General features: G+C 47.2%; 1 protein-coding gene across 1 annotated transcript; it reads left to right on the top strand.

Moving 5' to 3' along the window:
- Positions 1–3,623: 3,623 nt before the first annotated feature.
- Positions 3,624–15,285, top strand: GFRA3 (GDNF family receptor alpha 3). The gene is made up of 8 exons (XM_065029343.1): positions 3,624–3,774; positions 7,377–7,652; positions 8,352–8,444; positions 8,869–9,214; positions 9,288–9,397; positions 10,482–10,616; positions 11,579–11,709; positions 12,006–15,285. The coding sequence occupies exons 1-8, from the start codon at positions 3,732–3,734 to the stop codon at positions 12,138–12,140; spliced, it is 1,269 nt and encodes a 422-aa protein (XP_064885415.1). The 5' UTR covers positions 3,624–3,731; the 3' UTR covers positions 12,141–15,285.
- The last annotated feature ends 579 nt before the right edge of the window (positions 15,286–15,864 follow it).

The raw sequence follows: 15,864 nt of genomic DNA, 5'->3' as shown, positions 1-15,864 counted from the left end.
CAGCCCTGTAAAGAGCAGAGCGTGGCGCTGTCAATATTAGCCCAGGCACAGCAGTCAGTGTTTGCACAGCCTCTGCACAGGACGCTGGGGCCCTTCAGTGAGCCTCGCCACCTTCCGCACTGCGCAGTAACATGTCCTGGTTTTGACTCAAGAAGGGCTGTAGCGATCAAATCCTGAAAAAAGCACCAGAAGCACCAGCGTGCTATAATCTTCATGAGATTAGTACTACACAAAATACGGTACAACTAACGCAGCACATACTGCAAACAAAATACTTGCCTGGTCAAGCCCACTCTGGACTGGCTGCGGCAGTCGCAAATGTTCAGGAGAAATGCCTAGCACATCGCTGAACTGCTACTTGCAGTGATGTACAGTCATTTCAGAGGAAAACTCGTAACGTGTACTCTCAGTTTGTTCAAAAGGGCTTCCCAGTAATGGAAAGGACTGTCCAGTGCTGTCTATTTGAACAGAAGAGGAAACTGAAACTATCTTCCTGCAGATACTGTAGGGCTCTTCCTGCCACCGAAGACAGGAGCAACTAATGAGGAAACAGCACCAGTGCGGTGAATGAATTTCTTGTTTCACAGAGGATCCTGCATGCGCCTCACACACAGTCTATGATAAGGCATGACATAGATGTGGCCTGCCTTGTGTCCGAACCTGCTGAATGAGTTCTTCATGTGTTAGAGGAAAAAATTCCGTGCACTGGACCAAGTCCTTCATAGCCTGAAAGCAATATGAGGAAGATGAACAATGGTGGCTCCAATAAATTTCAAGAATGTGAGGTTTGGTGCCAGTATTTTCCATTAGAGGCAGCTGGATTGTAATCTGCACTTCAGGGTACAGAGGATCCAGACTCATGAATGATAAAACACAAATGAAAAGCAAAGTAAGGCAGTATTCCTGGGCAGGGAGGTGGGGTGGTGAGGGGAAGAAATGTACAGAGCTCTACTGCTCATGCTGCCTGCAATGTTCCAGGAGGGGGACAGAGTTCCCACTACTGTTGGAAAAGCAGTTGCTCTCTTAGCTGATGATTCTCAGTGTAACAGTCAATACTACACAACCTCCACGAGGATGAAATCGTGATGAAACACACAATGCAAACCTGATGCCTGATCACCTCGCATACAGCTGTCCTCTTCAATCTCAATGCGCACCGGACGGAGCAGCATTCACCTCCGAGAACGAAGGCAGAGGAAGACGGTTCACTCTGGAGTCAGAGCGCAAGCTCTCTCTACCTAGGATTCAACAGAAAGGAACTGCAGCTCTGTAATAACATTGGCTCTGGTTCTGTAAGGTAAATGATTGCCCACCTGGCCATGACAGACTACTTTACGGAATGTTTCCCTCAGCTCTTCTGAAGTGCTGCCCATCACTCATGTATGTGCAGGGATTACAACCTCCATGCAGCTGCTGAGGAGCAAACTCTCTAGACTCTAGGAAAAGTGTGATCACACGGATGAGACTGCATAGCTCTGCACTCAAAGAATCTGCCAGCAAGCTCATTTTCTTAATGAGTCTGGGCAACTCTGTGCCTCAAGGTCCCATGTGTGAACAGTAACAGTTCTCACAAGCTCGAGTGTGTTCAAGAACTTAAGTGATGATATACTTAAGTGATGATATACAAAGCAGTCCAGGTGCTGCTTTGCCTTATGAACAGAATGGTGCTTACTGCAGTAGGTGTTGACAAGATGCTATGGATAAATCTGCCAGGGCAAGAAGAAAAGGAACAAGGTGTCCAGTTTTTGCATGTGTTTAATCCCCATGCAACTTTGATGCACAAGGTTAACACTTGAATTTTGGGTAACACAAAATACTGGCAAAGATGTAACAAGAATTTACTTACTATGAGACTTAGCCACAGATCTATTTCATCACAGGACCTGCTGACACCACTAACCCCAAATCAGCCAGGACCTGTATGAACCTGCAGAGAGCAACAAAGATCACATAAAACATAGAACTGGTGCTAAAAGCTGAGGAAAACAGATCAGAGTTGACCACTGTTTCTGCAGCTGTTTCAGAAGGTCAAAGGCCTGGACCTGGCATGAAATTAGAGAAACTGATTTCTGAGATATTACGCATTACACTGGTATATGACCCCCGTAGGTCAGAGCCGGCCTATACAATTTCAAATGGAAAGAGTGATGAAAGCCCTGGTTGTGAAAGGCTGGCAATTATCCAACTCTGAGACCTGTGTAACGAGGTTACAGCACTGCTCTGCATGTGTGCGGGGAAAAGGGAGTAACCAAATAACCCTGTATGTCATGGGTCCCAGGCAAAGACACAAGTACATAAAAATGGAGAAAGGGACCATTCCACTGCAGCCACAGGCTCTGCTGACAAGGGAAGTGCAGCGAATTGGTCAGCCCTCCACCGAACATTAAGTCTGGGTTCCTCTACTCGGTCTCTTGCCAAGGCAACCTGAAAACCCTGCTGCAGCATCCAGCTTGGACATGGAAGGAAGAATTTTCCCTGTGTTTTTTTAATCTGCTGCAGAGCATAATTCAAAGCTGAGTTAATGGATCATTTCAGTGGGTCTTGGGTGAAGATTTATAATCACAGAATCAGAAAAATCAGTCTGGAAAGAAACTTGAAATATCCTCTAAACTATTCTCCTGTACCAAGCTGGACCGATCCATCCGTCCCACTTTTCTTAAGCTTCTCCAACTACTAGACTTGGAGCCATGGTGAGAATGATTTTTTCCTCCTTAAGCATGAAATAAGAGCCTCCAGCATCTGAGGACAACTTGTTCACGTTCAGAACTCTCCCACAGCAGTTTCCTACAGTAAGCAGAAGGACTAATCTTTTTCAAAACCCAGGAGGAAGGCACCACTGAGTTGGACTGTGAATATTTAATGTGTTTGCACAATAATTACTCTTCCTGTTGGGCTTTTGGGGCAGATGGGGCAGGTCTCTCTACTTGTGCAAATAATTGAACTGCATAAGGTTTGCCTCATTTTCGTATACTAATGTTTGATATGCAACGTTGGACTGCTACTTTTCGCATCGGTTAATTTGACCTTAGGATGCAAACTAAAAAGCAGGACCTGTTCAAACTGAAGCCCAGCTGCCTAATGCCAGGTGGGCTGTCAGAAACACCATCCTTACTGTGGATACAGACAAACAGCTCAGCCAAGGAAGAGCCAGCAACAGGCAAGATAATGAAATAAGACCCTTCACAACAAAGCCAACAGGAAGGAGCCAGAAGTTCATTCATCCCTCTTGCAGACCAAAGAAGCACAAAGGGCATTTATTCAAAAGCCAGTCAACATTCGTCCCCTCCAACAACACTCCCTCTGCTGGGACTTTCTTTTACCGAAGTACAGCCCTGTGGGTGCTCCTCCCTGCGCAGTCCCGGTTCCCAGTTTTGCCTCAGTGCTACGATGTGCCATGCACCAACGGTCTTCCACAGCCCCTTTCAAACGCCCCTTTTGAAACGTCCTTGCCAATCTGGCCTGGGAAGCGCGTCCCCGCGCCGCGGGGCGCTCCGGGGACCCCGCGGCGGGCGCCGCAGACCCCGGCCCGGCCCGCCCCGGGCACGCGCCTCGGGCACACGCAGCGGGCCGGGCCGCGGGGCGGCGCTCGCCGCGCGCAGCTGGACGGGGCGGGCCGGGGGGCGCCGGGCCGGGCCGGGGCGGGGCGGGGCGGGGCGGTGGCTGCTCCGCCCGCGGGGGCTGCGCGGGGTACGTGAGCTGCGCTCCAGAGCTCGGAGCGACCGACCGCGAGCATGGGGCTCGCCCTGCTGCTGGGGCTGCTCCTCACCCGAGCCGGTAACCGCGCGGGGCGGCGAGCGGAGCGGAGCGGGGCGGGCTGGGCTGGGCTGGGCTGGGCTGAGCTGAGCTGAGCGCGGCGGGGCAGAGCGGCGCGTCCCCCGTCCCTCGTCCCTCTCCCGGCTAGGGGCGAGCGGGACCCGCGCCCGGTGCGGGGTGGCTCCCCGGACCGCCCCTCCCTTCCCCGGCCACCGGCCCGGCAGCCGCGAGCGGCGGGGAGAACTTGCTCCTCAGGCCGGGCAAGGCGAGCGGCTGCCTCAGCCGGAGCCGAGAGCGCTCCGCAGGGGAACGCTTGTCCTGCGGGGGAGGCGGGAGGAGCTGCCCGGGTCCCCTCGAGCGAGACGGGCAGGTGCCGGGAGCCGTGGAGTGGAGCCGCTCCACTGCCGAAAGCTCGTTCTGATACCAACCCTCCTTGCATTCCCTCTCTGAAATGCTTCAGGCTGATAGCTTCCGAGATGAGGCTCAGTTTGCAAAGACCAACGCAAGGGGCTCCTGCAGAGATGCAGCTCTTCGTTCTAGTCTTCTGGTACTGACAGGTCACAGGAGCTGAGGATACAAATTACTCCTCTTCCTAATTAATCTCTTTTGCAGTCTTCACGGCTGATGTGACTAGAAACACAGAAGTTACAAAACTGCTCTAAAGCGTTCCTAGACTGGCAATGAGATGTCAGCGCTTTATATTCAGAAAAAGCTGCAGCTGCTGAATATCACAACAACTGATATAAAACCGGGTGACTGCACGGAGACCTCACTACAGCACTCACAGCCACAATTACAATAGATTTCCCACAATCTTCCATGTGCAAATACTAGCGCTTCTTTGGTAACTGTGCTTAATGAAGGAAAGGTTTCCCTTCTGCAGTCATCCTCTACCAATAGCACAGTGCACCAAGGGCACTGAAATAATACATATATATTTGATAAGACATGGAGTGAAAAGGGAGAATAAAGGTGTGTTGTATTACCTATCCCTCTTTTCTAAGGTATAAATAATCATAGGCTGTGCATTGATTATCACATTTTATCAATTTTTTTTTCCAGCTACAGAAGGGACTCTCATATACATGCACCTTTCACATGTTCTGCAACCAAGGCCATAGGTCTAGGAAAGAATTAGCTTTCTCATTCTTTCACATTATTATCTGAAGTACTAAGACAAGGTTTTAAAAATGAAAGAGCATGTCAAGTATTAGGGATTAAGACAATGCATAGCTATTAAATTATGTCTGTAGAGGCGGACTTTTATATTTGAGGTTTACAGCACCTTCACCTGAAGCATCTGATAGAGGCCTGTGGTAGCAACACAGTCCATCCGCTTACACCCAGCTCTGCTCTACCTTGGCAATTACCATATCACTTTAAAGTTCTAAAAATGTCACTTCAAGCTCAGGTCGTTGCTGAGCAGAATTCTTAAGGCTAGGAAAGTACATCGTGTCAGAGAACAGTTTGGGTTGCAGGGCCCTTCCCAGCTCCTCCAGTCCCCCCGGCCATGACAGGGACGTCTTCACCAGCTCAGGGTGCTCAGAGCCCCGTCCAGCCTGGCCTGGGGTGTCTCAGGGATGGTTCATCTACCCCCTCTCTGGGTACCTGGGCCAGGCTCTTACCACCCTCAGGACAACAATTCCTTCCTCATGTCCAGCCTGAATCTCCCTCCTCTAGTTTAAAACCATCACCCCTTGTCCTGTTGCAACAGGCCCCGCTAAAATGTCTGTCTCCATCTTTCTTATCAGCCTCTTTTAAGTACAGAAAGGCTGCAGTAAGGTCTCCCTGGAGCTTCTCTTCTCCAGGCTGAACACCCCAACTCTCTCAGCCTGTCCTTTTATGAACTTTCTACAACAGCTGCTGCAAGCCACTGTTGGACACGGGATGCTGCAGAGATGGCACTTTGGCCTGGCCTGGTGGGGCAGACCAGTTCACTCAGATTAGGGTTCCAAAAGCTACTGGAGGGAATGGACTGATTTGCTATTGGGAACTTGCACTGATTGCAACCTTACAGGATGTCGTCACACTCAGAATGTTCATTAAGGTTGTGTCCAGGTGTAATGCCTAACCAAAACTTACTGTGCTGGGTGCAAAGCATTTCCCATGGGAGATTTGTTTTTCAGGGAGCTTACCGAGTCATACAGTCTCTGTGTCACAGCCAGATGAACAAAGCACACTAAGTTGCTAGAAAAACAAAGAAATTTGCCAAGTGAGACAGAGACACCTAGATAGTATTACTGGGCTGTAGGAAAAGTGGAACGTTTGAGAAGCAGACTAGCATGGAATTATGCAGCTTACAGCAAAAAAAAAAATAATTATGAAGCCAGCAAAAGCGAAGGAAGTGAAAGAATAAATAGATGGTGAAGGTGGTATACCAGGTAATATAAGCCGTACCAAGATTTCTTTCTAATCTGTAGAGAAAGCAGGCTGAAATAGTACTATTGTACCTGCTGAACAAGAGAATGATAGGAAAGCTCATGTACCCAAAGACCATTAAAGGGAGATGTAAGGCTCAGCAGTGTCATTTCCTAAAACCAGCCAAGCAATGTTACCCTGAAGGAAAGAAATGTACTATCCTATATATACATTCTATTAGCAAACAGTCTTGTTCCAGGTGTTCATTGTACTTATACTGTAGACACAGATTCATATACTACAGAAATGAAGAAAGATCATAGACTGAATTCACCTATTTGTGACAACATAATGCTAGGTATCCTTCCAGTATTACCCTTAGGAGACAGCAGTCCATATAAAAATTGTAAAAGCTGAAAAAAAGACTAGTTTTAAAGATCATATTGTTAGTTCGAGATTACTTAATACTTCCACATAAGGCGGTGCTGGGGTGTGTCTGTGTGTGTATGTAATCAATGCATGTGTTACACAAATATACCAACACACAGAGATACAGTCGGAGTTCACAGTCATGAACAGATGAAAGCTGGAAGGCCAAGCCTGCATCCCTGTGTTTTTGGCAGGGAGCTCAAGAACTGGGTTCTATATACTTAAACTGATTGCATATCAGCACTTCTGTACAAAACTACTTGCATCTTATGTTTAAGATCTCTGCGATTATGCAAAAAATACGCATTCTTAAGTTTCCAAGCTCAGTAGTTGTTTTTACGCTCTACAAACGGCTTTCTCAGCACACCTCTCAAGGACGGGTGTGTAGTTCAGCCACGGCAGCAGCACGGACCCACAGCACACAGGGTGGTGTCGCCATGTGCTTCTTGCGCTGCGGTTTCCATTACCCAGACAGAGGAGCGTCTTCAAAGCAGGCCTCAGCAATGGCAACGTTTCCACAGGGATTTACCACTCCACAGAACGCAGAGCCGTCCCTGATCCTGGGCAAGTTGAAAGAGTTAAGGGTGATAAAAAAAGGGTTTGCTAAATAAAGTTATTTTTGAGACTTTTTAACCTTTTGATTCCTCCTTCAAGCATTAATACTCATCCTTTTGTTTCTAAATGGAGGCAGCTTTTGTTCCTTACTATTTCATATGAAGGACCCCGGGCAGTTCTGCCTCTTGAGAGCAGTCCTTATTGAACACAGAACACTGACAAGGTGCTTGTGCGGTGTTCGTCATTACTGTAATCCTAACAATGTGTTTTTGCTTGACCAGGAGACCTCCTGGCTCTGCCAAGGAGTGACTGCGTGGCAGCAGCACAGCTGTGCCTCTCGGACTCCACCTGCAATGCCACATACAGGACCCTGGAACACTGTGCCCTTGCTAAGACTCGCTTCCTTCCCCTGGACCACGAGAGCAGGGTCCGATGTCTGAACGCAGAGCTAGGCCTGGCAAACAGCTCTTTGCTACACTGCAAGTGTCACCGGCGCATGAAGAGACAGGAGCACTGCTTACGCATTTTCTGGACCGTTCACTCCAGCATGACAGATGGTGAGATGAAATAATATGAATTTACAAGGTACTAGTAAGGCTTGCACTTGTCCCCCATCTGAACACAACTGCAAAAGGCCACGTCCCAGCACTGCAGGTATCGCTTTGGGACCACATCTCCTCGTGAAGAGGAGTCACTACTGCTCTGTTTGATAAGCAGAGAAAACTGATCTGGTCTGGGACCGGCCCTTCAAGTGCACCAGGGACCCTAACAAACAAAGATAGCTACTCTGAGACAGTTGGATTTAGTGCTGTGAGGAGAGACCGCCCCGAAAATCACTTCAAAATATTCGTGTCTGTCCATCACTGGAAATGGACATGCATTTATGACACACGGTGTAATGGCATCCTTGAGCATGCTGCCTTTTTCCAGCTTTAGTGGGATGCTTCTGCTTGGCCTCCCACTAAAGACCACCTGTGCTGCACATCTCACTAGTACTGACGCTGAAAAAAACAAGTGGCAACACAGACCGAATTCCAGCCAGAGGGAATCTGATGGCAAAATGTAATGCTGTTTTTACACAGTAATACCTTTGCATCTCCAGCAGAACCATTCTTGGCATTTGGCTTTGAGCAAGACAGAGCATCTCTGAACTCCAGCCCGAGGAAACAACCTGGTACAAATAAGACAGAAACAAAACCAAAAGCTGGTCACAAAGCATTTCTCGCACTGCATAAAATGTCTTGTATCTTGCCTAGGTTATTTCCATTTGGAGACCTCTCCCTATGAGAATCCAGCAAACGAAGAGCACTGGCAAACAGATTATAATAAACTGGCGGCTCTGTTATCAGGTAAGGACTGCAATGCTTACATGATATAATGCTGCCCTTTCTTATATTTTCTGGGGCTGAAAATTATTAAGGACAACAAGTTGGGGTAATGGCCCCTTTAATCAGAGGAATGCCTGCTCTGGATACTTGCCTCAATTTCTGCCCCCTGCTGAATGTAAATATAGCCACAGATCCAGGCCCATGAAACAGGGAATAACCCACAACGATGCATTCTCTGAAACAAACGCCCCAATGTGAACCAAAAAAATAACATCTGTAACCAGTATAACTGCCATGTCATACTACAGGCACATAGCAAGACTAATCTGCTGTGTTCCTTTGGATGTTCCCAATCTGACCATCCAGTCAGGGCTGCTCCTGTTTCCATGCAGAATCTTTTCTGGAGACTTGCTTCTTTGTTTCTGGCTTTCTTTTGGCTTTATAGGCTCACAGTTATCAGGAGATGCAACAAATCCATGCCTGAAAGCAACTCATGTCTGCAATCTGAGCAAGAAGTGTGTTCGGCTGCGCACAGACTATGCCTCTACCTGCACCAAGGGAGCGGGAAGCGAGGACGTGTGTGACCGTCGCAAATGCCACAAAGGGCTAAGGAATTTCTTTGAGAAAGTCCCTGAGGATTTCACCAAAAGGATCCTATTCTGTCCATGTAAAGATGAACTCTGTGGAGAACGACGCCGGAAGACTATAGTTCCCGATTGTTCCTTCCAGTACAGCACCAAACCAAATTGCCTCTGGCTTCTGGACTCCTGCTTAGAAGACCATATCTGCAAGTAGGTCCAGTAGCAGCAGACATGAGCCAAGAGAACAGCATCGACGCTGATGGTCTCATTTTCCTTCCCACAGATCCCGACTGGCTGACTTCCAACAAAACTGTCAACCTGCAGACATGTCTCCAGATGGTTGTTCTCAGCACAACCGTGCTGTGTGCCTGCAGGCTTACATGGGCATGATTGGTAAGTGATACCCACAGAAACACACAGGCTGGATGCTTTCAGGCCACAGCCTGGCAGACATACGCTGATGCTGCGGAGGAACGTCTTGCTCTCCTGCAGGAGACAGTGCTCAGTAAACTAGTGAACATGCCTTTGCCTAAGTGATGCTAGTGCTCCTCCCTCTTGCTCCTGAGGTAAATGCAGTCCAAGGAGAGCTCTTTCATGGCATTTGCCACACTTTGTCCCATCCCCTGCTGCCGAATCAGCAGCACTTGATGGAGATTTTTGAACATACGTTTACATCCTCAGCTGCTGCATTGTGCTTTAAATGCCGAACCAGCAGTGATCTCTGGGCCTGCACGAACCAAGTCATTCCTGCTGCAGAGTCCCAGTCACAGCAGTGATTAAACATGACAGCCCCTCACTACCTTTTAGACTCCTGATGATTTGTTAGTGTTGTACACACTGTCTTCTCAGAGCCAGCCAAAATGTGGCACCACCAGCTGTTAGAAGGGAGGTTGTTTTTGGTTTTAGGCATTCGCTGCCAACCCGCTAATACTTTTTCAGAGTGGCTCAAAAGAGGAGCTGTAAAGAGCAGCAATATCTCAGAAGCTGTAAATCTAGCCTGTACCCTCTGGTTTTCTAGACATCTTTTTTGTTTTTGTGCCAAAGGAACTCTGGCTGAATCGCACACTACAGATGTGCAGCATTCCTTTGGCACAAGGCATTTGGACACACAGTGTTGCCAGGTACACAAGAAGAGCACCTTTCGCTGCCATGTGCTCGTACCACAGTTGAGTCCCTGCAGATGCTTCACATCCTTCAGTCTAATTCTAGCGCCAGCCTCAGGTATTGCTGCACCCCACCACCGGATTGCCTGAGCCAGGGGGGTGATCTCTGCGCTTCCCCACAGCCCAGCAGACTTAGACAGACCCCCCAGGCCTGGGTCAGCTCGCAGGGCTCCTGACCTCTCGTGGGTCACGGGCATATTGCAAAGGAAGGCTTCTGCCCCAGGGCAGCGTTTCCTTTCATGGAACGGGGCACGCAACGTGTCTTTCATTTGGTGAAGTAAATCCTGATTGCAGTTTCTGGGGGTTTGGGACAGGCACGCCCATGACACCCAACTACATCAGTAACTCCAGCGTGGAGGTGTCCCTGTGGTGTACGTGCGAGAGCAGCGGGAACCAGAAGGAGAAGTGTGACCAGATACTCGGCATGTTTGAGAGCAACAAATGCCTTGGTAAGCTTTGACTGTATCACAGAATCAGAGAAACAGCTCAGCACAGAGAAATTAAAATCCTCTTGACTTTAAGATCCTACATGGCATTGCCCTTGTGTATAGTTCTGTCTGCTGCAGTGTCTCCATAGTCTCCTATCCAACCCATGGGACCAGGCTGGATCTGCTCTCAGAAGTGTCTCTGTCTTTTGGCAACACTTCTGTTCATCTCAAACACCATGAAGCTGTTTCCGAAGAGCATTCAAATGAAGGGGTTGCAAAAAATTCACCAGGGCAGGTCAGACATGCTGTGTCCATAGGTGGCTGAGTAACCACATCAGTGCACCAGGATCATGGGCTTTAGGTTCCCCTCTTCCCCATCCTTTCCTGTGCTTGCCTTTGGCTCTCACTTTGTCAAGATAAGTAGTTCCTGACACACCCCATGATTAGATTCAACAGCATAGCGGTTACAAAAATCCTGTTACATGCAACTATGTAATCCTAAATCTTTATTTTTTTTTATCTCCCTAGCATTTTAGCAACAGACATTAATAAGATTTAAATATTTTATGTTTGTAAAAGCTTCCAAAGGCTATCAAAGAAACCAAGATCATTAGATAAATGATTAATATTTAAACCTACCTCCTGCTGTATAGAAAAGCCTTACACCCAGCACTGTCGATACACCTACAGCCTAAACGCCCCATCTGAGATACTATATACCTGCCCCTTACCAAACAGACAGCTGGGAAAGTCCCAGAGGCCCTCAAGTACAGCGCCAATTGCCTTTGCAGTCTGCTCAACCTCACGAGTGAACCCACAAACTGACAGGCCATCCACGGAACAGAGAAAAGTATATTCTAAATCAAAGCCATACAGCCCGTGAGTGCATTTCCTAAAATAGCTCCCCTAGACTTCTGTTCAGCAGACTCCAAGGTGTACGAAAGAAAAGCACAATGAGACTCTCGCTTTACTTCTGTTTGCAGAAAATACCATTTGGTCTCAAATGCACCTGAAGCAGACAGCTCCAGAAAGACAAGAGGACTTGTTTTATTCATCCTCCCTAAGCTTCCAAGGAGACAGTGCCAGCACATCTCTTGCTTCAGAAATGTCCCAGGTATGCATTGCTTTGTAGCTTTCACAAAGCAGCGAGTCAAATGGCTTAGAGATGGTACTTGATCTAGAAATGTGTGATCTTGGACATCAAAGCGAGGGATGCCACATGCATGCAGAACCCTGGACCATTTCACCTCAAGCTATTTCTCCCGCAGACGAGCAGAAATGAGGCTGTGCTGCCTGGCCACAGGAGTTTCCTAAAGTCTCACACCAGTGCTCAGAACTGCGGGTTCTGCAGCCAGACATTTGAGCATAAACGTGTCTAACTGGGATTCATTCCTCCTTTTCCTTTCCTAGGTGGCTGAGGGGAAGACACAGCGAGACATCTCCAAACACAGCAGTTTGCCTATGGCCTCCTCTGTATATTCTGGAGCTGCTATTTCTTGGCCGTCTCTGGCACTGTTGCTGCCCTTGTTGCTGAGCCCACGTTAACTTTGCATAAATGGCATCTTTCTTTCCCATATTATTAATCTTATTCTATATCCAGGCACCTTCCACTACTGATTTATCTTTGGGAAACAGGCGGCTTCCAGAAAAGAGGAATGGAACAGCCTTAACCCAGAACAGCAGCCACTGGAAACCTCCCCCGTCTTGCACCCCACTCTACCCCAGTCAGTTTATGCCGAGCTCCGCTGGTCTGCTGGGCAGCCGTTGCTTCCACCGTGTCAGCGTTTTCAGTAGCAGTCAGACTAATATTCCAGGACAATTTAGAACAGAGGTCTGAGTTCTGACAGAACTTGTGCAGGGTTTGGTTTCTGACTCCAGGGAGGGACCTGACAGCGTGTCCTACCACCACCGCTTCTGGAGCTATTCCTCAGGCATACAGCCACAGAATAACTGGGGTTGGAAGGGACCTGTAAAAATCATCTAGTGCAACCTCTCTGCCACGGACAGGGACATCTTTAACCAGACGAGGTTGCTCAAAGCCTCATCCAACCTGACCTTGAACACTTCCAGGGTGGGGGCATCCACAAATTCTATAAGCAACTTGTTCCAGTGTCTCACCACTTCCATGATAAAACATTTCTTCCTTATGTCTAATCTAAACCTACAGTTTTTCAGTTTAAACCTGTTGCCCCTTGTCCTGTCACTACAGGCCTTAGTAAAAAGGCTTTCTTACCCCCTTCATATGTGGAAAAGCCACAGTGGGGTCTCCCCAGAGCTTCTCTCCAGGCTGAAGTTCAACAGGCCTTGTTGAACTTGATGAGGTTTGTGTGGGTCTGTCAAGGCACAGAACACAGCATACCACCCTGAAGACTAGAAGGCCATGTTCCAGGGTGGGTTGCAAGTAAAGCTCAATAAACATGCACATAAAGTCCCTGGTAAACACCAGTTCTGGATTACTTTCAGTTCCCTTGTCAAATTCATTCAAGTATATGAAAAATCCCGTCCCAGATCAAGGACACCATACTCCAGTTTATATGCTCGCTCTTTTCTGTTTTGCCCCTTGCAACAGATATATATATCATCCATTATGACAGCTAGCAACAGAGTTAGGCTTTGTGGTTAAAGATGGATTTCTGTGCTCAACTCCAGTAAACTTAGTCTTATCTAGCAAAGGATGACTGTGCCTGGCTCCAGGACAAACCTTCTCAGTAATGCTGAGAGGATGCACATAGCTCTTTGAAGCTGTATTTACCACAAAACCCCTGGGACATTCAGTTGCAAAAGATCTCTGGGAGCTGCAACTACCTTGTACCTCTTGACGTACTCAAGCTGTCATTGTCCCCTTCCACACTGCCTGCCCACCCTCCTCCCTCCTCTGCAAGTTCTATTTCATGACCTGTTTATTCTGTGTGTAAATGTGTGCACTGTGTAACTGCTGTTATTTGGTACTGCATTTGCCTGTTAAAAAGTGATGTTAAGTGAATATTGATTTCTGAGCATAGGTTAATAGTCCACAATCAATTGTGTTCAAGACTTGCCTCATCAGCCAGCCTACGCTTTCAGGATAGCTAGAAACTCAGCCTAACGCAGCTCTTGCTGGACTTGCCCCTTGCTCATCCTATAAGCTACAACAGATCTCAACAATACTACACACAGCCTAACACTATTACAATCCTGAGTAGATGCAGAACAAGTGGATATTTTCTTTACGCTGTGCTTTATCTGTTGCCAGGAAAGCACCAGCTCGGTAGAATGATGTGGTTCCCAGTCGCTGTCAGACACCTTCGTGTGACAGAACCTCACGCTGCCGCGTGTCAGAGTAGCTGTCCTGCAGTGCTAACATGTCCGTTTCAAATTCCAGCCTTCTCTCCACTTCCCAGGCAGGTAGGGCAAGGAAAGCACTGCCTGAGACAGAACCACCTCCTTTCATACAGAGAAGCAACACCTTATTTCCATGCAGTATGAACAAATACCATGTTGCCTCAATTAAGAGGAGTACAAATGCTGGTATTTCAAATTACCTACTGAAATGCAGCTATCTGGATCAAGAGACAGCACTGTTTCCATGTTTGCTACTATTCTTTAATGAAAACAGAGTCCATGTTACCATATTCTAATATCTACATTGGACCATCCTCCATATGGTGGGACCAGAAACCTGTCAAGACTCTTGACCGTAGGGTAATAGCACCTGTTATCTGCAGAACTCAGTAGAGAGTGACAGGGAAAAAGAAAATCTTGTTCTTTCCAATATTCCACAAATCAGTGAGGATATTTGGGAGAAGCGTGGACTAGATTTCCCTGAGCAGCCTGTACCCCACACACGGTGTACTGCATTCATCTTCCACTCATCTGCACCATCATCTTCCTTCCTTCCCCACTTCAGTGTTTTAAAACAGGTTGATGTGGAAAAAGGTGTCAGCGTTTTGTTGTTCATATTCACAGCACTGTGGACCTTTGGCCCCTTATCCCTACTAAGAAGGTTATTGATTGCAATTGCAGCCTCCTGTCATGTTCTGGATTACACAGGAAAATGCTTGACATTCAGAGAAATCCTGCTCTAGACTGAAAATAAAGCAAAACATGTAAGTTTGGGTTTTTCTCCCGATGTCCTATGTCCCTTTCACGTGTACATAAGTACCTTTATATACACACTGCCTCTTAGGCTTGTTCATCAATAACTGCAAACAAAATTCACCTCTTCATCTGCATTCACAGGTACTCGCACTGCTATGAGTACAAACCCATTTTTACATTGGCTTTTGTAACACCCGGTCTGCAAATATCAGTTTTTCAACGACACAGCATACATGCATGCACAGGTGTAACTACTACCAAGGAATGTCATGCTGCTATCAGTACCAGTTCAGTTCTTTCAGTATCACTGATGTTCGAAGACTGGCCAAGCTACCCAAACGCTTTCAGAGCAGTTCTTACTAACCATACTGCAGGGCAATTTACAGAAACCCCTCAGCTTCTGTTCCTCAGAAACTGGAATACAAAATCCTGTGAGTACCTTTGGTCTAAACAAAAAATAATCTAACAAAAATTCTCTACCCTGACAGTCTTAACATTGAGCTCTCAGCAAGCATATAAAATGAGGGAACCTTGTAATTCTTGTAATGTAGAGTATTTTTTAAAATGTAAAATAATGCCAAATCTCGCTAATAAAATTTATCTTGCAACTCTAGAAGTCTGCCTTCCTTTGCATTTAATAGCAGCTACATTCCTTGTCTCCTGCTGCTGGAGGCATTATGGGAAAGAAATTTAAAGAACTGAGGTAGACAGAATCTCTTACAAAGCGACCTTAACAACAACTTTTACAGACACTGTCAGGGACTTCAGATGCGGCCTCTAGAACTCTGACACAGCTTTAGATCCCTTAGCGCGCTCTGATGTAGCATTTACAAAGGGCACCAACATAGTCCTTGTCCAGCAGCGAGCTCAGTCACTGTGTGAGATCAATTGTTTCTTGTGTGACAAGTGACACAAGCAATGCACATCTCCTGCCTCACGTCATAAGGAAGGTGATGCTGGAGATAAGCCTTGAATTTGGAAGTCCAAAATTATTGTGTCCTTGCCTCAGTAAAACCATTCTCACTGCCTCCAGGAAACGCATGTTTCAGCAAGCATCCAGAGACTGCAGTTTTCCTTTTAGATGCCTGGCATGAATCTTAAGACCTCACAGTAAAAGCTAACTTCGAATTGACAACGCTACAGGTTCAGCAGTATTTTTTCAATACATCCTAAAAATCATAAGTCATTCTAT

This window comes from Columba livia, chromosome 14 (assembly GCF_036013475.1).
Source record: "Columba livia isolate bColLiv1 breed racing homer chromosome 14, bColLiv1.pat.W.v2, whole genome shotgun sequence".
NCBI lineage: Eukaryota > Metazoa > Chordata > Aves > Columbiformes > Columbidae > Columba > Columba livia.
The sequence above is the reverse complement of the archived record's forward strand: the minus strand, read 5'-3'. Positions and strand labels throughout refer to the sequence as shown.

What these genes read in the sequence shown, in the direction of transcription:
- GFRA3 (XM_065029343.1), top strand. Translation starts at nt 3,732, where the DNA reads ATGGGGCTCGCCCTGCTGCTGGGGCTGCTCCTCACCCGAGCCG. An exon ending in ACTGGCGGCTCTGTTATCAG is followed by an intron (nt 8,445 to 8,868) that starts GTAAGGACTGCA and finishes TTGGCTTTATAG; the next exon opens with GCTCACAGTTATCAGGAGAT. An exon ending in TTGCTTCAGAAATGTCCCAG is followed by an intron (nt 11,710 to 12,005) that starts GTATGCATTGCT and finishes TTCCTTTCCTAG; the next exon opens with GTGGCTGAGGGGAAGACACA.